Genomic DNA, 22102 nt, shown 5'->3' with positions numbered 1-22102 from the left:
ACACACATTTACCTTGGGGAATCTGCCATTCCAGAGAAATGAAATCAAGGCAGAGGATCCATTTTAGCTGAGGAGTTTGTAGAAGAAATTAGCAAAATAAATAGTAAGAAAGCACTAGAGCAGAAGCATAGCAAGGAAATTTCTGAAGGAAATAAGGGTTGAAGAGTAGAATTCAAGCCCTACCATGCAGCATCTTGCTTAATGCTGTTTAGTAGCATGCTGCTGTAGAGGGATCCAGGGACTATCTGGAGTAGGAAAAACTGTTCAGGGTGTAGTGGATTATACAGAATAGAATGTAATATTTTTTCATACAGCTCATAATACTTCAGTGCAACTTTCTTATGTATTTTTTATGTCTTGCAATCCTGTAAGTTGCTTGAAGGGATGCAGTTGATTCACACGCTTGAGATTCCAAAGCAGTCATTAAAGTCCCTTGCCAAAAGTTCTGTAACAAATGAAGCTGTCATGAAAAGTGCTCTGAATGCTGAAGATAAAGATGAGGGGTCTCTTCCCTCTTCAGACAATAATAACCTTGTCTACCTATGGAAGACAGGCTACTGGACTAGATACCTCTTACGGTTGTTAATTTGCCATTTTTAGTGTTGGACTAATATTAGGTTAAAAAAGAAGTGGTTGTGGATGCAAATGGTATATGTCAACACAAACTCTACTGATACATATTTGAATTTTGGTTTATGTAATGTGGTTCTGCTAAACTGGCTCTGTTTTTTTAGTATCAACAGTTTTTCATATTTTGCTTTCTTGAAAGCTTATCTAAACTAACTTAGTGCAATTTTTAGTTTCTCCTTATAAATCAAATAGTTGGTTTGCTAAAAATTTCTGATTTTCCCAGGAGGATTATGGTTCCAGAATTGCCACATTAAAAACAACTGTCAGCCCTGAAAAAATAACTGCTGGTCAAATAGTCAGGACAGTGCATATGGATAAAATACCTGGCTGTCAAGATACCAAAATATTGAGCTGTTACCAGGATTCGGGCTTCCCAAAATGGGGATATCGAGAAAGGAGTGTTTCAGTAGAAGAAAAAACCCTGAAGGAGAGGGAAAACAAAATAGTTATTCCTCTTAAAAGAAAGCAAAATGTGTCTACATCTTGTTCAGAGAAAACAAGAAGATTGCATGTAAATACCTACATGTTACATGAAAGAAGATACAGCTGTACTCCTGGACAAATAAAGTCTTCTGGAAAGTATCCTTGTGATATCAGCAGTTTAGGATGTGAAGAAAAGAGCAAACTCCTTGCAACTATAGAACAAGCAGCAGCTTTTATCACTACTATGATATTTCAAGATGGTTCTTCACAGCTCAACTCAGAGCAGGTTAGTGAAGGATGGGTTTTGTTTAGAGTCACCTCTGTAGAACCATTTGAATGTGCATGTGACTGATAATCACAAACCCATGTTCATTGGCAACACTTCTGTGTATGGCATACCAAAATGTACAGTCGATTACATTTCGTTTTCAACTACCAAGTAAAACTTGGAGAAAATGAAACCACTAGGATTTTTGTTTCAAGGCTGAAACACTTGCATGCTCCTCTACTGTGTCAATGGTGAATGCAGTAACTGTAGTGTACATAATAGGTTTCATATTGTAAAGTACTTGGGAATTTTTCTTTATAGGATTGCAAAAAATCTGTCAGAGGAAACACTATTGTAATTATGCTTAACAGGCCTCTACCTCATCAGTAAAAGGAGTTGTTGTGCTGGTGAAGAATCAGACTGATCAGCCTTGTCCTCCAGGTCACACTTCAACTGGCTATACTTGGAATGCTGCAAATGAAAATGATAAATTAATTTATTTAAAAACTGAACAGTCATCTCTCTGGGAACGGGAACAAGAACAAGCTCACAAGAAATTTTCTTGGTGAGAGCATGTAGGAAAATATACTGTTTTGCTTTACATATGCTTTCAGCAGTAATGGTGTTGGTTACTTAGCACAGGCCTGATCTTTACGTGTCAGGCTCATTGAATTTCATTTTGGCTGTGTTAGTTCTGTATCAAGTCTGGGCTAATAGAAACCAAATAACAATAGACAATTCCCTTGGGCTCAGCATATCACTGACTGCAGCCCTTTCAGAATCAGGTTGGAATTCTGGTAGGAGCTCTTTACATTCACCTGCAAATCCTTTATGAGCTATTAAAGCAGGACAGCACCAAAGAATATGTTTTGCCCAGGTTTAGCTTTCTTGTATTTTATCTTCCATTTCCTGAACTGCATTTCTTAACTAGTACATTTTTGATGGACATTATTGTGATAAATACCCTTTCTGAGCTTTGTTAATATTTCAAGTCTTTTTAGCACAGGTTTTTTTAAATGGCTTTTGACATTCCAGATAAGTTTTACTAATATTCAGTAATAATACAGTATAATCTTGGAAGTAAAGCCTTTACGTATCTGCTTAATACTTACACTAAATTTCAATAAAAAGTTGGACTATGTTTTAAACTTCCAGTTATTAAAACCAAAGTCCATTTTTATTCCTATTAAGTTGAAAATCATATCCCAAAAAGGGAAAAATGAGAACTGAATCTGATTCCTAGATGTAATACTCTAGCATGTTAAAACTCCATCAGAATATTTTGTGACTTTCAGTAATTGCTGTCTTACTGTAACCTGCTGAATTTGGATTATTAAATTACAAAACATTAATTTCAAGATGCAGGACTTGGTTCTTAGTTGCATCTCTTCACCTGCTTAAAATCATGGCTTGAAACAAGTCATGGCTTTGCTTCTCCAGCTGTAATATTGGAGTTACATGACAAGTACTGTTGTCAGCTTGAGTATAGGTTGTTGTGAACTCAGAATAACATATCAGTATAGCATGCACATATGAACAGTAAAAATTTGATAAGTTGATTAAGAATATTAGCATTTAGGGAAACATATGGGTAATTATTTATTGTAAGAATAGTGCAATTGTTTAAGAATGGATCTATAATGCATACAGCAATACCTTGTGATCTGGGTGATTTCTAATCTGTCCAAACTCTGGAGTTGTGGTCTCATACCATTAAAAAAAGCTTTATAAAAACTAATATTTTTCTATATTGCCAAAAATATCACTTACTAAAAAAGAAAAAGACACACATATTTGGTATATCTGTATACTAATATATATGTAATTGGTTATATCTATTTAAAATATCATGAATGAGGGAATTGTAGACATTTTCAAGAGGTATGGAAATACATGACAAAGATGAAGAATTTTGGATTTTAACAGCATATTAACACAGAGCAGCTATGGCAATTAAGATTAAAATCAGTGTTTTATAATGCTACATCAGTTTATCCTCTGTGATCTTATTTGGGTATATTGGAGTATTGCAGGGATGCCAGTTAGTGTTTTGGATTAAGGTTGCACTTGAAGAGTTAAAGAAGGATTTGTTTTCTTTATGTATATGTGATAAAGCATATCTGCTAGGATGTTTTAATTTCTTCTAGAATATAGCTTTGAGGATTACTGAATTGAGAATTGAATATTCAAATGCAGTATTCAGTTCTTATAGGAATAAGGAAATGTCTTGGGTTAACTGTTTAATATTAGGTGCTAATTAAAAGAACAAAGTAAATAGATTGACTAAATCTAGGAGCAGTATAGTGTGTGTTAATGAACTACTTCTGTGCAGGCAAGTGTTGTTTCAAATGCTGCAGTGCAAAGTTCCAATAATTTGCTTCAATGCAAAGGATTTCCTGAGGAGTCTACTTCAAATTTATGGTAATGAAATCAGCTGGAAACAAGGCAAGTATTGAATCTATGCTGTCATCCTGTAATCTCTGTGCTGTTGGTGTTTCTGTTAAAATCACTGAGTGTAGAAATAACTAAATTTAATAAATAATATAGTACTTACTAAATTAAGTGATATATTGAAAAACAGATTTTAGTACCATACAAAAGAACACCTTTCTTGGAGGAGGTTGTGACCGGAGGCTTGGCATGTCAAGCCTCATGTGTTCTTCTCAGAGTAGGAATTAAATCACTGACTTAAGGATAGCTTCCAGTGGAAAAAAAGCTCTCAACCCAGTCCTGGACTATAGCTGGAAAGGTCAAAGTACTTGAGGTTTCATAGTCCCTAGGAAAAAACTTCCTCTGCTAAAAAGAAGGGCTAGAATAAATCCCAGAGATGCTCACAGTTGTCAGAATTAGGAATCACTTGAATGGGCCCATGTTCTTTTGATAGAAACAAGTAAGACTCTTCTCTGTGGATTTAAAAGCAATTTCTAGCAACAAGCATAAGATGTAAATATATTATCTTTTTTTGTTTTGGGGTTTTTTTGGAGTTTGTTTTGTTTTTTTTGGTTTTTTTTTTTGTTCCATATATCAAATTGTTGAGGTGTTAGGGCATGGGTTGGACTCAGTGATCTTTAAGGTCTCTTCCAACGTAGTCATTCTGTGAATTCTGTGAAATTACTGCTGAGTGAGCTACAAAAGTACGCGTGACCTTTCAGGAAGGGCTGTCTCAGTGAAGAATCATCAGCTTGTGTTCAGCATCTCAAAAGTTTCAGTAAATCACAGTGAGGATCTGTACAAAAACCAGCACTAGGACTGGGAAAGATGGGAAAAGAAATGCTGTAATGGGACTGGCAGTAGTGACAGTTTATAACTTGTACACACAGGAAGTATTTGATAGCACTTGATCCATGGGATTTGAATTTGAAGTTTCTAGTAACCAAAACAATTCTTGTTTAGGCTTTTAAACTTTGAAACTTGATGCTTCCTCACACTTTATTTCTGCTATGAAAAAACAAGCCCACAAAGGTCCAACCAAACAAATAAAATCCCTAAAATTCTCTTTAGAGTAGTCCTGTAGCTGTAACTTGCGTTATGGACTTTAAAATTTGCTTCCAGGTAACTGAGTCTGCAAGGTTGTATAATATGGAGTTCTCTGTAGGTCATGATTTGAACTTAGGGGTTACTGAAGAGGATGCTTAGGTTTATCTTTGAATATATCACAAAGCAGTCTAGTTAGCAGTTTCTCCTGTTCTTTGTAGAACTGCAGGAGACGTGTTGAGATGGTAGTTCAAAGGAAAGTGAAACAGCACTGGGCTTGGCCCATCCTATCCATCTGTGTGAACATGAGGCTGCAGTGTAAGCTCCTATGATACTAAAGGACAAAAGGTTCTGAGTTTTGGCAACAGTGCATTGTGCACCCATATGTGAATTCATATATCCAGTCAGTCTGATTGCTAGGAAGTAAATCTCTCCCTGATCCCCAATAGCAATTTTGTGGATAATAGTCAAGTTAACAGCAACAATAAGAAAACTGAACTAGAGGGAGACTCTCATAAAAAAACCTTCAGCTTGAAGTTTCTCAGTTCTAGGAAAGGAAGGTTTTTACAGTAAATCTAAGAAGCCAAAAGTTTACTTATAATTGAAAACTTGAAAAAATCAACCAACAAAAAAAACCCACCCCAACCTCACAAAACAACATTTTTCAAAAATGTGCAATACTGCACTTCCTCCTGTGTCGTCATGATATTGACCATATGTTACAGCTGTGAATTCAATGTTTGTTATTTTTTTAGAGTAAATACTTGTCCTTTTATGATGTGTGTGTGCAGGAAAGATGGGCAAAACTTTAGAGCTATTTTTCAATATGGGAGGTATTTTAAATATTTTGAATAACTTGTTTTTGTAGTTGCCGATAGTGTCGTGTTAGATCCAAGGATTGCAGCGTGGCTGATAAACCCCAGTGACACAGTTCCTTCCTTTGAGTGTTTAATACAAAAGTATTTTGAAAAGCCTTTTTCAAAGGGAGCAGAAAATACAGATACGGGCACGTTGAGAAATGTATCTGTAAGTAGTTTGTTTTCAATTGTTTGGGTTAAAAAGGGAAGGAAATGATAATAGAATTACTTTTGCTTAGAAGAGATTGCAAAAGAAGATAGATAATGGATAGATTTTCTAATGGAAGATTTTCTAATGGAAAAAAAATATTCTAATAATACGACATGTTGGAAATTGAAAGAAAGGGGAGAAGGGGAGGTTTTACTGCATCTACCAAAATGGGAGCTCATTCTACAGGAACAGATGTAAAATTTTCCTTTAAAACTGTAAAGTTTAGTAGCAACATGAATTAGTATGGAGTTTTATATTTTTTCTCTTCACCTTCCTGCAAAATGATTTCCAACTCTTCTTTCCAACATATCTAATGCTGTGTTTGTTCTCCAGTTCCTGTGCACTTGTAGCTGTATTTAGTTGATTGTTATTAACAATTTTGCTAAATTTCACAGCTGGTACACACCACATCATAGGCTGAGAAACAGCAGGGAGTCAAATGTGAACCTTCAAACATTTGTATGAAAAAAATCTGTGAATTTTAATTCTCAGTGTGAGAGAATGCATGATGAACTTTTTTTCCCTGCACTATGGAAAGATCTTCCTGTATCAGATTAAATGTCCTCTGTATTTCTATTGAAATGTATTTCCTGAATGTTATAAAGTATTTGTATCTGTTTTGGGCCATGGGGATCTGCTGTGAACACATTAGCTTTCAGAGGTTTTTTGAAGGATAAGATGATGTAGAGCAACCTAAATAATGTGGGTTTTTTCTGCCATTCACTTTTCAGAGGCCTTGCTCATTCAGACCAAGTATTTTACCATGATTGTAGGACTTGTAGGATACAAATCCACAGATGTCAAGTGGGCTTGGAGCATAGGCAGGGGTTGGTTGTACTGGCACTTACCCATCAGTGTAGACATTTCTGAGAAAAGCAGAGGCAGTTTACTTGAAAGCATTGGCTGTAAACTGCAGTTGTTCTGAAGCTACTTCATGAATTAAGTTATTAGTGTAGGAATAGACAAGCAAGCAGACAGAAGTTACCTATCGTTCTTTTATACATGATGGCCTTGCTGTGAGTCAGCATCCTTAATCTTGTCTATTCCCTTAGCTTGACTCAGTCTTTTGTTCTTCAGATGTCACATCTGTTGTTAGTTATTTTTCAACTTTGTTATCCTGATTCCCAGCTCTGAGTTAAATATTGAAATTTGATTTCCTTCCTGTCCTACTTCAGATCTAGTTTGTTTCCTTACCACAGCCATCTCCAGCATCTTTATGCTGACTTGTTCACTCAATTCCCAGTTAATGCCTCCTTGTAACGTCCTGTGACTTCCCCCCCCTCCCCATTCCTTATTCCTTAATTTGTCACCTGCACTCTCACACTTCCTTTTTGGCTTTTCTCTTTGCTCAGTGAGTCCCTGTTCTTCCTGTGTCTCCTGGTTCTTTGCCAGGTTTATCTCTTCAATCTTCTTGCTCTGTTTTTACTGGTAGATTCCTAACAGTTGTCTATACTGCCAGAGGGATCTGTGGTAAGTGATAAATCATCTTGTGCCTCACTGCTTCAGTGAAGCTCCCTGTCTTGTGCTAGTCTTGTCCACCCACCACAGTACTTGGAATGACTGCTGGTTTATTCTGCAGCCCACAGCTCACCCACACACCTCTAGCACAAGGATGTGCTGCTTGCTGCTAGTCTGTATATTTGGTGCTGTGCCAAAGTGGTCATGGTCCACACTCCCTGAAACATTTGCTGGAACAGGTGCTAAACATTATGCTGGTCTTGTCATCACTGCATTTACTGATGAGGAATTTTGGTGTCAGTTGAAGCCTGTCACTGGGCTCTCTTCCACCTCCAGGAAGGGATCAAGCAAGCTGTCTGTATTTCACACAGCTCGTTTGTTCCAGAGCAAGTTGGTATGGACAAGTTTTCTTGGAGGCAGGGTGGTGACTTTTCACTGCAGTATGGACTAGACTGTTTTAGAATAAGGATCATCACCAGTGGATCTGCATATTTCAGCTTTGAAGAGAGCCCTCTGCATCTTGCTTTCCAGGCCTGATGTTTCTCAGTCTTTATTAAGTTTATTTTTAATGGAAGTGTTATTGGAGCTAACAATCTTTCTCAGTATTTGTATACATTTCAAATGGTATTCTAGCCAACTGAAGGAGGTGACCTGGTGCTGTGTGGAACACCTCTGGAACAGAAGGGAAGGAAATGAACAGTTCTGGCACAAAAGTTGCAGTACTTATATGAGAAAAAGAATGAAAGGAAGTTTTCCTCATTTCAGAAGTAGTAAAGGAACTCTGATTTCAGTGTCAAAGGCAGTTTATCAACACTATATTTCTCTGTACTTGATGCAAAATGTAAATACAGGATCATGCAAAATCTGGAACGTTCGCAATCTAGTGCTGTGTTCATAGTCTAGTGCTGTGATTTGAGTTTGACAGAGATCTAACAATGTTTCTGAAATGTTAATGGAAGGTAGACAGAAAAGCATGTTTTTGCAATTTATACCTTTTTAAAAGATACATTGCTAAAAATATTTAAAGTATTGTTAGCAATAAAGTTATTGATTTATTTTTGATTTATTTATATCAGTATCAACACTTAGGTGTGAACTTGGAGAAGCTTTATAACGTAATGATGGATCTTGCTCATGGCTTAAAGGTAAGACAAAAAGAATTTGCTCAGGAATAACAATGTAAGTACTGAATTAAAGAGAGTTAATGATGTATTTCTCATTCAAATTAGAATAATAGAATGCTTCAGTCCTTAGTGGTTTACATTGGCAGTCAACATTTAAAACAAATTGCCCATCAAATTTGCCATTTTTTCTAGGAGATGGGGTCAAGATTAATCTTCAGGAGAAACTTTTCCTCCGCTACATTTGATTAAATAAAGATTCTGAGAACAGGAAAGGTTCAGAATATTGACTTTTCTTTTAGTATTTTAAATCTATATATTACTGTCTAAAAAGTGTTAAAAGAGGTAGAACATATAGCTATTTTTTTCTATGAGTTTCCTTGCTTATGAAAACTCAGCATATCTGTTCTGTATTGTGTTAACCAAGCACTGGTCACACGCTGGGACAGGCTGCCCAGGGAGGTGGTTGATGGCCCAGGCCTGTCCGTGTTTGAGGCAAAAGACAGTGTCCTTATCATATACTTTAAATCTTAGTCAGCCCTGAATTGACCAGGCAATGTGACTAGATAGTCATTGTAGGTCCCTTCAAGTGAACTGTTTTATTCTATTTTACCCCTTATTGCAGTTCAGAATGCTTCTTAAGAAATCTATTTTCTCCCCATGATCATATACCTGGAAAAGTGCCAGAATTTAGGGATACACCCAGGTTCTGGTAGAAGGGGCATCGCAGTTTCCCAGGGATTGTTTTTGAAGTTGCTGGTAGTAGGTGTAGGGCTTGGACCATGAGGGAATGGTGCCATGTTAATGTGGATATCACCAGTGTGGGGAGCAGGCCATGAAGGGAGGCAGCAGGGAAACACCAAAGGCACAGAAACACTGAGATTGAGCCCACAAGAGTTTTTACACAAGTCAGGTTGGTTCAGTGGTTAGAAAAACAACAGACTTTCTGTTCTCTGTAAGTAATTTGGGGACATGACCCTTTCAACTCTCATTTTCTCCCTAATGAAAACAAAGTTTTTAATTATGAATGGTTGCCTAATTGTTCAGGTGAACCAAGGAAAAAGAATAACTGTGTGTCCCATTATAATGAAACTTGCTTTAAAAATAAACTGTTTAGAAAAAAATGTATATATATTTCTTTATTAGCATTCCTGTACAAAATGGTTACTATTGCAAAATTCTTATTCCCCACAAAGAGAAGTGATGGCATTTAGAAACTATAATTTACACTAAGTTGTATTTCATGCCACAGACACGTGTTGTCATGTAAAAAGGGAATATACAGAAAGTGAAATACTGCTCACTGGGAAATACTGAAGAATGTATTTATAACTTACTTTACAGGCTCAAGGTTTGTGGAACTTATTTTGCACATTAGAGCTTCCACTTATCAAAATTCTGGCAGGTATGAAAAGTTCAGTTCAAAATATGAATCTTCACTATTTTCACACAGCTGCTGACCATGCTCAAGTGGAATGTAGTTCCTCTGAATATGAAATGTTATCTTAGCCTCATAACAGCTGTGTGAGATTGAGTTTCCATTTTATAGTCTAAGAAAAATATAAGATTGAAATTGTGAATTATAAATGTTCTTAACCTAAAATTGTATTTACAGTGATGGAAACACACAAAATATATGTGAACAAACAAGAACTGAAAAAAACATCAGAGATTCTAGGGGTAAATTTTGTATTAATTTTTTTTTCTTGAAAATTATATGGCATCATCTTTGTGCTTTTACTGAGGATAACTGATTAAAAAGAGAAGGAACTTTTGTCACGTTTTATGTAATAGTGTGATGTTTTTAGTATATCATTATAAATGATTATATTTACATTTTAGGATACTTCCCTGTTTATTTGCACAAGTAAAAGACACATTTGAGTCATCAGCTTTGCCCCAGAACTGAAATTGCATTGCAAAATGCACAGGTCCTTTTGGGTTATGTATTGTAGAGTAAAAATGGTAATGACTCTTTCTGAACCTACAGTTTTCAGTACCCATCCTCCTGAGAAGTGATAGACTTCTCTCCCTCTTTTTGTGAACAATACACTCTTTAAATGAGTGTTCACTGATAAAAATAGCTACAAGAAAATCTTATTTTGTAACATAAAATTTGACTAGATAATCATACTGGTCTGACAGGTTACTAATTTATCAGAATAATTTGCATAGCTGTGTTTCTCACAGATCCCTATAGGCTTCAGTAACCTAAATTCTTTAACCAGAACTGTTGATACTTCTTACTACAATAAATCCTCTTCCCAGATCATAAAGCAATATAAATTAAGGAGCATATAAACAATCTACTCAACCAAGTGTTGATAGCTAGCCATGATTACACAATATCAAGTACTCCATTTTTAAATAAAGCTCCTATATTCTCATTAACCTTGGAAGCAAGCAGCAGATATTGAAGAAAATAATAGTGCAAGCAGAATAATTTTGATGTTGTAATTTATAGCTGCGGCTCAAAGAGCTTGAACAGGAGGCTCATGAGGCTGCTGGAGAACGATTCCTTTTGACCAGCAGCTGTCAGCTCCGAGAGGTATCATTTGTTCTACTGTTTCTACTTAAGGTGTATGTTCTATAGATTTATTGATACAGGAGAACTGTAGAACATATATATCCTTACCACTTCTGACTAATTCTATATTAATTATTTTCTGGTTTTAATGAAGGACATCTCAGTTTTTTGATAAATATTACAATGCTGAATAATCTGTATTTGAATGTATGTACATAAATTATGCTCTTTTTTTTAGTAAATATGTGATTTCTTCAATAGCTCAAAGATAAAGATCTTCAATTCTGTTAGTTCTCTTTGCTGCAGCATGCTCTATGTACCTTGTAACCTGTTTTCTGTTTAAGTTCAAGCACCCAATAATATTCCTTTCTACTTCAATACTTGAAACACTGAAAGATTTCTTGTCTTTTTCTTACTTTAGGTACTATTTGATAAGTTAAAGCTCCATACAGTGTGTGAGAAACTGCACAGAACTGAAATACAACAGCTTGTATCCACTTCAGAAGTTGTGGTGAGACAGGGAAGGGTTTTAAAACCAGCTGCATGATTTAGCAAAACTTCGATGTTATATTCCAGTGAAATCATGTTTTTTCTAATGATTGTGCTTTATTTTTGTATTGTACTATTTGTGCTACAGTTACTTGTGCCAGAAAAGAGACTTCACCTCCATGGTGGGGCAAAGCTACTGAAGGTCTCCCCTGAGCCTCCTTTTCTCCAGGCTAAACATCCCCAGCTCCTTCAGTTGTTCCTTATCAGACTTGTGCTCCAGACCCTTTTCCAGATCAGTTGTGCTTCTCTGGACTCGCTCCAGCACCTCAATGTCCTTTTTGAAATGAAGGGTCCAAAACAGAACACAGTACTCCCTGCTGAGTACAGGGTGACAGTCACTGCCCTGGCCCTGCTGGCCACACCACTGCTGATCCAGGCCAGGTGCCATTGGCCTCCTTGGCCACCTGGGCACACCTGGCTCACGTTCAGCCACTTTCACCCAGCACCCCCAGGTCCTTTTCCACGGGGCCCTTTCCAGCCACCCTGCCCCAGCCTGTGGCACTGCAGGGGTTGCTGTGACCCAGGGACAGGACCCGGCATTGGCCTTGTTGAACCTCAGACCCTTGGGTCCACTGATCCAGCCTGTCCAGATCCCTCTGTGAAATCTTCCTGCCCTCCAGCAGATCAACTCTTCCATCCAGTTCGGTGTCATCTGCAAACTGACTGAGGGTGCTCTCGATCCCCTTGTCAGATCATTAAAAAATCATTTTGTGAAGATAATAATAGCAATGGAGATTGTTTTTAGAAGAGAAAAAGCCTCTGTGCAGCTGCACCTCTTTCTGATTTGGTGCCACAATTGAATTGTTCTAGTTTATACAGGAGTTAAAGTGCACAACTCATTGCTGAACATGAACATCTTTGGGGAAGGTAGAAGGGTAATATTTATTTCTTAAGAAAGAAATTCTACTTTTCAGTCAGGTGTCTGAACTACCAAATATGATCTCCAGTAACCTCAACAGTATAACCATAAAACCCATGCAATACTCAAGGAAAGGGGGGTTTCATAGATCAGACATGTAATCTTGGAGGGTGACAGAGAGCCTTGGGAAATGGGAGGCATCAGTGAAATAGAATTCATGTCACCTTTTTGTGGGAACATAGGATTTGTAGCTATAATCAAAGCAATACTTTTATGTAGTCCAGTATTCTCTTTCCAGCAACTGCTGAGACTTGGTTATTTAGAGAAAGGGAGGATGAAACCTTCCAGGAGATAGATAGTAGACAATTAATCTTAAGATGTTAGTTTCTCCCTGGTAGCAAGAAAAAACCCTTGTATTTTAAATATAAATTTTAGTACAGCTGCATATATTTTTCATCCTGGACTATTGTAGTTCCAGGAATTTTTTGTGGCACTTATAAATATCTAATCTCTATTTAGTTCTTTTTCTGAACAGATTTTTTGGCAGTTTCCAATCAAAGTGATTAGAAATATGCTTTATTTTATTGGCTTTTAATTTGACAATTTGAATTTCTCTTGAAGTGTTCCTGGAACTTTTATTAAGGCATGAACAGGAGAAATTCTCCTTCTGGATTGTGTGTGTATAAATCTGTATGTGTGTATATATGTGTTATTTTGTCTACTTCCATCATGTTCTCTCTTGCATTGGTGCTGTATAGCACAAAAAACAAAGGGCCATAAATAGCACACACACATCAGTGTTATCAAAGTTGCTGTGGAAAAGTTTTTATGTCTATTTGTCTTTTTGTCCCTGTGTGAGACAGGAGTGAAAATGAAATAGGAAGGAGTAATCTCCATCCTTCCTAATGAAGGCTTCCTTGGGCCTGGCTGGGATTGCTTGAAGGACATCATCCTTCAGCCAGCATTTTGTCCATTAGGCTTGTCAAGAAAATTTCTTCCTCTGAAATGTATTCTGTTAAAGTTTGTTTAATAATATAGCTTCAAGAAAAGTCAGTAATTCACATTCTTGATTTTGCAGCTAAATAAATTGCAAGATCTTCATCCTTTGCCTAAGATAATTTTAGAATACCGCCAGGTGAGCTGATACTTTTTCACAGAATGTCATTGAATTTGAGCAAAATTTAACAAGACAGATAACAAATTCATAGTTAAATAAATAAATAAGTTGTCTCTAGTGACATTTCATTCAAATACTAATTTGAAGTCAATGTTCTTAAGACTTTTAAAATTTTATTGCTCACAGTTGTTTGCTCTCTGTTAGATTATAGCTAGCAAACAACTTGTACAATGTTGCAAAAACAATTGGAAAACTTCAGTGTTAAATTTGTGTAGTGCTATGAAGCATACTTGGGGCAAAATGTCTATTTTTTGAGTTCTGAAGAAATGCTTTGCATAAAGTGAAGGAGATAACTGTTTATGGGGAATTTTGGGATGACAAGCCTCCTGAAAATCCTAAATGATCTAGTTAGTCTGCTCCCACACTTAATCATTAGGTTTTCAGTGAACAAACTTCCAAATTTTTAAAAACTTTTGAGAAGTTGATAAGTTTGTGGGTTTATGTTTGGTTTTGATTTTTTAAAAATTTGTTTGTGGTTTTTTTTTGTGTGTGGTTTTCATGTAATTTATTGACCTGGGGGCATAAGATGTAAAATAATAAATCTCAATAATTCATTTAATAGTTCTGTATTTAGGTTATAACCAAGCACTTACCTAACTTACAGGAATAGGTTAAGCTGTCAGTGAGTATAAATCCATCATTTACTCGGATAAAACTGTCTTTAAAAAAGAAAAGTCTTCAAGCAGGATGCATTTGGAAATTAGGATCTTTAATTTGAAAAATCTCTTATTTTTGTAAGTAAATATTTATCTTAAATTTTATGTATTTCAGGTTCATAAGATGAAATCAACTTATGTGGATGGACTACGAACGTGCATGAAAAAGGTAAAAATATATAAAGTAGCTTGTAAAACCCTAAAAAGATGTGAAATGATTGCAGTGTTTGCAGTTTAAGAACTTTTATACATGGAAAGTTTAACAGTGTTTCTTTTGTATTTTCTTGTTTTGATTGCAGTGAATTTTTATTACTGATACTTATATTAAATAAAACATAGTTCTATGTCTTCTTTCTTTATTTTTTTCTGGTTTTTACTTTACTTGATTGCAGGGATTCATTTCCTCTACTTGGAATCAAACAGGAACTGTGACTGGCAGACTTTCAGCCAAACATCCTGTAAGTGAGCTTATTGGAAGATTTGCATTTTAATTGAAATGAAAAATGAATATTATTTGTACAAAATATGTAATATTTTTAACACAGGAAATGTTTGTTTTCATGCAAGTCTAGCAGTTGCTGTATCTAAATGGTGGACAGAAAAAGCTTATTAAATGGGAGTTTTACTGTAGGACATCTGTTCTTAGGCATATTTTGTGGTATCTGTGATTAGAATTAACATTGTTACCTGAGGTAGAGGAGTACAATTGTGAGCCATGCATATACCTTGGATACTTCCTTGTCATGAATTCTGGTGTTCATGAAGCCCTCCTTGTAAAGCATCACTGAGCCCTGGAAAGTGGGTATTCCAGAAAGAAAAGGAAGCTCTCTTCTTCTGGAATTTGGCTTCAGGCCTCATAGCAGTAAAGGGCTCAGCTGGCAGTGCTGGTGCTTTGAAATCTTGCTTATATGGCTGTGCCACCTGGGCTCTTTGTGCTTCCTCTCTTGTTTATAATGATCTCCATGTACATGCCTGAAATGTGTTTTATTTGACTTTTTGGACTGCTACAGGCTACAGGCTTGGGTTATCTTTTTTTTTCCTTTTTTTTTTTTCTTTCCACAAAGTGGCCTTTCAAGGGCTCACTTAAGTGTATTCCATGATCCCATGTCTCTTGGTGTTTATGACATCCACTAACCTTTAGCTGTAGGTCAAAGGCCTTTGTGCTCCCTCTGTCACAGCCCATGGCTGCATGGATGAGAGTGCAGGAGCTGGTGTGGGACAAGACAAGATGGGACTGCAGAGCTTCAGGGGCTTGAGGAGTAGGTGAGAGAACAGCAGAAGAAAAGTGGTGACTGTCTATCTGGGGAAAGTTTCTGTTTGGTTTAACCATGGCCTTTTCTACCAAAGACCTGGCCTCTGGCCCTGTGGGTGACTGGGGACAGGTGCAGAGATGGGACTTGTCTCATAAAGGCTAGAGGGAATCTGTGAGGCTGTTGTCCTTTTAACTTGTGCCCCAAAGTGTTGTCATTTCCTATCCATGCAGATTTGGGTACTGCTTATCTCTGTGCAGGACCCAACCTTAAGCTTCATGAGCACAAATGGGATAAGGAGGTTTCTGCAGTCTTGGAGAAAGGCCATGGTCTTCCACAGCTCTTTGTGCGAGCAGAAATGTAACCTTAACAGTTGTGAGCACTTTGCATGGATGGGCTGGTGTGGCTCCTGGCAAGTCCTGCCTGGAATTGGGACTTTGGGTTTCTGACAGAAACCTGTCCTGGGGGGTTCTCACTCTCACCACACTGGTGACTTCCTTAGCTTTTCTTTCACCTGTCTTCACAGCTCATGTTTCATTTGCATCTTCCTATCCTCATGCTACATATTTCCATACAATTTGTCATCAAACAATTTATAGGAAGTGCTTATGCTTTTTGCTGAGTAAAAATCAGTGTTTAGGATTCTGAATCAACAACAGAATGGGGAAGTGTTACTGCTGCTCTCATTTCTTATGCACCCAGATGGGAAAAAGTGAGAGGAAAAAATGATCATGAAGGTCACAGTTTGCTGAATTCTCTGATGTGATGCACAGGCATTTCCAAGTCAGAGCTGAACAGACAGCTGTCTTGAAAAACCACATACAACACAAAGTGACCTTTGGCCCATTATAGTAAAAAGGACATGAAATCTATTTTTCTTAAAAGTTGTTTTTGTTCAAAATAATGCTGCTAAAGTTAGCATCCAGGGTTGCCTAAGGCTGGCTTTTCCTTCTAAGGAAAAACATTGGCATGTTTTTTTTTGTTAGAAATGTTTACCATCTGTTTCTGAATCATTTATTGATATGGAAGATATACTGCAGTGCCCAGTCACTTTGCTAAGTGTTAAAGGATTGGGAAGATTCTTGCCAGAAATCATAAATATTGGAGATATTTTTGTGGTTACTATGATATTATGTCAAATTTTAGCTGAATTTTTTGCTGAGGCAATTTATTTTTAACTGTTTTAAAATACTTAACAAGTGATTAAAGCAAAAGATAAGTGTGAATCAGATTCTGTGAGAATTCAAATGGAAAACCATCCTATGTTCTGCAGTGCTTCTGAGAGATGGGGTTCCAAACAAAGATTTCTTTATCTTTCTTTTGTTTTGTAAAGGTGATGGATCTATCTGCCCTCTGTCCTTTAAGGCATTTAATGGAGTCCAGGAAGGATTTCCTTGTAGGTTTGAGGGGAAATGACTAGACATTGGATACAGAGCAGAATTTCTTTTTTAGATAAACTGTCATCTTCTTTCAGACAGTTTCACATTTGATATATGGATGATGTATATTTTTGGCTTTATGTGGGTTTTTCTCAATAGATAAGTTTATTCACATGAATTTTTATGACTTTTGTGTTGTAACAACTTAGAGGGGGTTTCTTAGCAGCACTTTACTTCAGTGGCTCTCCATGTGTTCATCTATTTTAGTTTAACTGTATACTTCATTTCTTCTCATTTGGTTTCTTCCTCTACAAAATGTGTGCTGTGTAAATCATGTGTTTTTCACAAATAACTCTTCATGTATTATTGCTAAACAGGGACACATTTGATCTTGCGGTCTCCTGTTATTGCATTGTAGATGTCTATTTGCTACATTTGGAAAACTTGAGTATCTGAAACATAAAAGTAATTGTAAACCCTACAGATTATTTTATAATGTATCCATGTGCTAGTTTGTTTTTTTCTTTATGGTGGATTGCTTATGACTATTAGGGGAATTTAATTAGGTTTATTATTTGAATGTGTTATTTTCAAGTTGTTTTTGTATAAATGTATTGTATTGTATAAATGTCTACATTAGGGTGCTTTTTGATTATATTACTCATAGATAACTTTTCTATTATATATATTTATGACATTCATAAAAGCTTGTTTATGTTCTCCAAACCCACCTGGAAATATCTCTTTTCAGTCTCTCATGTTTTAAAGCAGAAATAAGTCAAGACATAAGTGGAAAAGCATAAACCCAATTAAGATCAAGCCCCTTTCAGAATGAAAAGAGAGAAATACTAACTTGAGATATAAAGATTGCATAAAATTAGATGTTATAATTTGGTTTAAGATGTAAATTTCAGTGCTAGAATCAGATATTCTGTATTAAGGTTACTTTCCTCCAGGCTTTTGCAGCAGAGAGAACTGAAATGCTACTAATGAGTTTATGCTTCTCTACTTCAGAAGATGTTTGTATCATTAAATTGAAAAGCATAAAGTGGTGGGCTTCAGGGAGCCTATCCTTCCTTTTAGTAACAAAAAGTTATGCTGAAGATAAATAAAAAATTTTCACTTCTTGGAGAAAGTGAAAAAAAAAAAAGCATTCCTGCTTTTCCTCAGGAAAAATGCTTTTACAGCTTGTCCAAGAAGACAAAGAAATAAAATAATATAACCTATCAGTCAAAAAAACATGTTAGCCTATAATTTGGAAATCAAGAATGTAATTTGAAAGGGAAACTAATTAGGGCATATTGAATGTTAACATGCTTAAGGAAGGATCATAAAGAACCTGAAATATTGCATGTATATCAATCTCTTCAACAGATAAAAGATTTTCTGGTGGTGAATGCACAATAGAGAATTTTATGCTTGTTTATTAGAAAGTGAGTGTTGCAAGTAGTGTTTGGAATATGAATAATGAATTTAGCATCTGGTTTTCATTCTAAGGGGAGAGACTCCCTTGAAGTAGAGGCCCCTCTGAGCAATTGCCATCCAAAATGAGTCTGTTCTCTCAATTAACTTAGCAAACCAGTATTTCTGATTAGCCATACTGTATCCCTGTTATTTCCCCTCTGGGCTGTTTTCTTGGAGTGAAAAATTCTCTAATTTTCTCTTAGATAAAATGGAAATGTGGTTTTGGCATAGTTTTAGGATTCTGGACAGCGTGGATGGGATGCTGCTTGTTTGTCTCCCTTTTGTAGCAGAATCCCAGTAGGTTTTCCATCTTGCCATCCCCACGTGTGCACTCCCAGCAGGGTGGTCTGACAGAACTGTACTACCAAAGCTGTTGTGACAGCTCCAAATTTCAGGCATTTTGTCCAAGGCCTTATTAAGGCTGCGGGCTGATGTGTGCTACTATAAATATTCTTTCTGGAAGTTTGGAGTCTGTGGTCACTATTGGATTCCAGCAGAAACAGGATGTTCTGCAAGGTGTTCCAATAGTGATGAGATTCTGCACAGTTTTGTTTTATCCCTGCCCCTTTCATTCACAGCTTTTAGAAGGTTTGGCAGAGGCTGGTGCAATGTCAGGAATCAGACACCAAGTCTGGGAGCAGGGATATGCTTGCATTTTGCTTTTTTTTTTTTTAACTCCCTCCCCAGAAATGAGCCAAGGCCTTGGCTGCTTTTGAAACTGCACTGATAGGAATAAGATTTTTGTGAACTTGTTTTCATACACTGTCCCACAGAGAAGATTATTTACTTAAATGAACAAATGTTATGGTCCTTACCTTTTCATTGATCTTGGAGTGTGTTTTTTATTTTTTTTTTAAAGTATGTTTTTTGGAGAGCACTGGGGCTAGAGACATGTCAGACACGTTACAGGTTCATATAAAGCATCTTGTCTAAAGCTTCTATAATGTCATCTAGGCTAACAAACTCAGTTTTTGGTAAGTATTCCCTAATGTGGGCTTTGCTTATAACAAGTGTGAGTTGTCTTAACAGCTATGAGAATGTGTCTTTGCTTTCTTGGGCCTTTGAATTAAAGCAATTTAATGTTGAATTTTCTAGTCAGTACAAACCCCTGTCACTCAGATGAGCTGATATGTTGTTAGAGAAAGCCAGAGTGTGCTTGCTGATTATTGTGGTTGATTGGTGTTCTCTGAGCATCCTTTGCATTCAGAACATATTTTTGTGCCATATTTCTTTTCAGTATGTTTATTCCAATACTCTTGAGTCAGTTGTATTGTGGTTATTACTGCACTAATAGCACTAAAATAGTATCTCATTTTAGGAGTGGAGTTATGATGTTTTTGTAGTCTCTTTTGTTGTTGCTTAGTGTTTTTTTTTAAAAGAGATCTTAATGAAGGCTTCAAGAAACTATATATACAATATTGGAGACAGAAATTCTCTATTTCCTCTTCCTCAGTCATCACAGTTGAAGTTCTATGACAGGAAAATTGTAATTAAAAATGAGTGAATGGGCATGTTGACAAGACTTTGGTCCAATGACATTTTCAGGATGAAATTTTACAGTACCTTAACATTGCAATAGAAAGTTCTTAGGTATTAGTGTGAAAACTATAGTGTGGAAAGTCACTGTTGGTCACATTGTAACACTCATATCTGATGCTCCAGAACATCATTGTCTTGGTTTATTACCCAACTGCAGAAACAAGATTTGCTCTTTGCTCTCTCAGCATCTGGACTACAGTGTCCTTTTCTATGATATATGCACATCTTTGGCATTCTGTGTTGTAATGCTCCTGATTTGTATGGATTCATTTACCTCATGGTGAGTGGGAGTATCCAATACATGGACAACATTTTATAGCACAACTTGGCTCACTAAAGCTTGTAGCATCATCTGGGCTGTCATTCTTTAAAACAAACAGTCCAATCCTGTCCTCTTCTGTTTGGGATCATCTTTGCATGTATAATTGTTCTGTGTGTTATTTTAAGAAAGGTAATGTGCAGCTGGTATAAATCTGCTTCCTTGCAGTAATAGCATAAAAGATACTTGCATTTTGTTTATGCAGGATAAGGTAGTCTGTCATTATTTCTTCTACAAGCTAAACATAAGCACAGAAATAAACAGAGCAATTAAAACTGGATGCTCAAAAAGGAAAGATTCTATACAACTTGAAAAAAAATCAGCCAGAATATTTTAAGCACATTATGAAATATTCTACTATGGAGGCTGAAATCTTTCTTCACTGTCCTTTAGTTTCTGGCCAAAGAAATTCTCACAGAAGCTTAGATTTGTAGAAATGGGGAAAAAATGTTCCACTAAAATCTTCCTGTGCTTGAGAGATGACAGCACTGCATACTTCCACTTGTTTCTTTAAAATTAGAAGATAATATATTTCAATCCAGTATGTATAAATTAAATTGTCAGCACTTGAGCATTTTCTGCTATTGAGTGGGCACTGCTAAGGTTGTTGATTATATGCTGATTAATTTTATCCTTTAAATGGCCTTTGCCAGTGATCTTTTGGGAATGCTCCAGGTAAAAGCCAAAGCTATGATCATGTTTTAGAAATTCAGCTTGGAATAAAACCACTGCTACTGCCAGGTTATTTTTCTCTATAATATGAACGTGATTGGAGCACAGAGCTAACAAGAATCAAAATTAGAATCATCCTTGCTAAAAAGCCTGTTTTGATTAATGTAGCTTTCACTACCTTACAAATTCAAAGGTGTTTTAAAGTAAAGTAATTATAGCAATATCTATTACTGGAAGTATTCTGTTACATGAGTTAATCTACGCACTTCGGGGTGTTTCTTGGAATTTTATTAAGTCTGCCATGTAATCTGAGAATAGTTTAAGAGCAATATTAGCATGGAGTTTACCTTGCAAGAAACAATTAGTGTCATTCACTGGTAGTCTGTCATAGTCTTTGTTCTGCTGCTGTTTATCCATTCACATTTCACCTCCTATCTGGGCACTTCTCGTGTGCCTGAGGCTGGCATGTGCAGCATCCCCTGATGTCCCCACTGGTCACAGTCACTGGACCTCTGTAAGCTCTCAGGGGTTTCATGCAGCCCATGTCCTGCTGAGGTAATTTTTACTGTCCTCATCCATAAGACAGTTGCTCAGACTGAATCTTCAGCAATGTGCACAAATATGTATGTGATCTTTATGTTAAATATATGTGTCTATTTGTTATTAAGTTTTCTGTTGGAACTTCTTGTGAATTGATTAAGATTTTAGAAATTCTGCCTGATGGTTTTTTTTTTGTTTTTCATATGAAGCACTCCATTAGAGGGAGTTTTAGATATACACTGTAGAAATTACTCAGAGCTTGAAGACTTATGTTCTGACAGGACATTTAAAATAAAAATCTCAGACACACAAATTGTCTTGTCTTACAAGCTCTCAAAAGGGGGAAGTGTTACTATATTTCTCTGACTGCTAAATTCCTGTTTGCAAGGACAAAATACAGTCTTAACTCAATCTCAGCATAGATTTCATTATGTTTTAACATAGCAAAAGTATTTAAATGTTTATTTTGCTATGTAGTGTTCTACTGTACAATCGTCTTCCAATTTGTATCTAAGAAAAAATTAAAATATCTGAGACATCTGACAAGAGCAGAAATGAAGAATGATAAAAAAATGGTTTATAGGGAAAGCTCAAAAGTTAGACAGATTGAAAGAGACTTCTTGTCTTGGATGGACCAGTTTTCACACAGCAATGATTTTCTAAAGCTTCATCACTGGCATTCCAAAGAAATTCAGGAAAATTATCTCAGTAGCTCTACATTCCTATTAT

At 36.3% G+C, this 22102-nt stretch overlaps 1 protein-coding gene across 1 annotated transcript in view; it reads left to right on the top strand.

Annotated features, from left to right (window-relative positions):
* POLN (DNA polymerase nu) overlaps positions 1-22102 on the top strand; it is a gene marked incomplete at both ends in the record, with an annotated part of 90428 nt that overhangs the window by 7718 nt on the left and 60608 nt on the right. The window contains 12 exons of the mRNA XM_084205111.1: positions 1122-1339; positions 1693-1886; positions 3654-3766; positions 5664-5821; positions 8398-8466; positions 9787-9847; positions 10058-10122; positions 10907-10990; positions 11391-11480; positions 13456-13512; positions 14326-14379; positions 14603-14668. Of these exons, the coding sequence (XP_084061237.1) occupies positions 1122-1339; positions 1693-1886; positions 3654-3766; positions 5664-5821; positions 8398-8466; positions 9787-9847; positions 10058-10122; positions 10907-10990; positions 11391-11480; positions 13456-13512; positions 14326-14379; positions 14603-14668 (1229 nt within the window). The remainder of the gene's footprint in view (positions 1-1121; positions 1340-1692; positions 1887-3653; positions 3767-5663; positions 5822-8397; positions 8467-9786; positions 9848-10057; positions 10123-10906; positions 10991-11390; positions 11481-13455; positions 13513-14325; positions 14380-14602; positions 14669-22102) is intronic.

Source organism: Fringilla coelebs (genome assembly GCF_963513975.1).
Source record: "Fringilla coelebs genome assembly, chromosome: 4".
Classification (NCBI taxonomy): Eukaryota; Metazoa; Chordata; class Aves; order Passeriformes; family Fringillidae; genus Fringilla; species Fringilla coelebs.
Note: the sequence above shows the minus strand (reverse complement) of the source record. Positions and strands in the feature narration are given on the sequence as shown.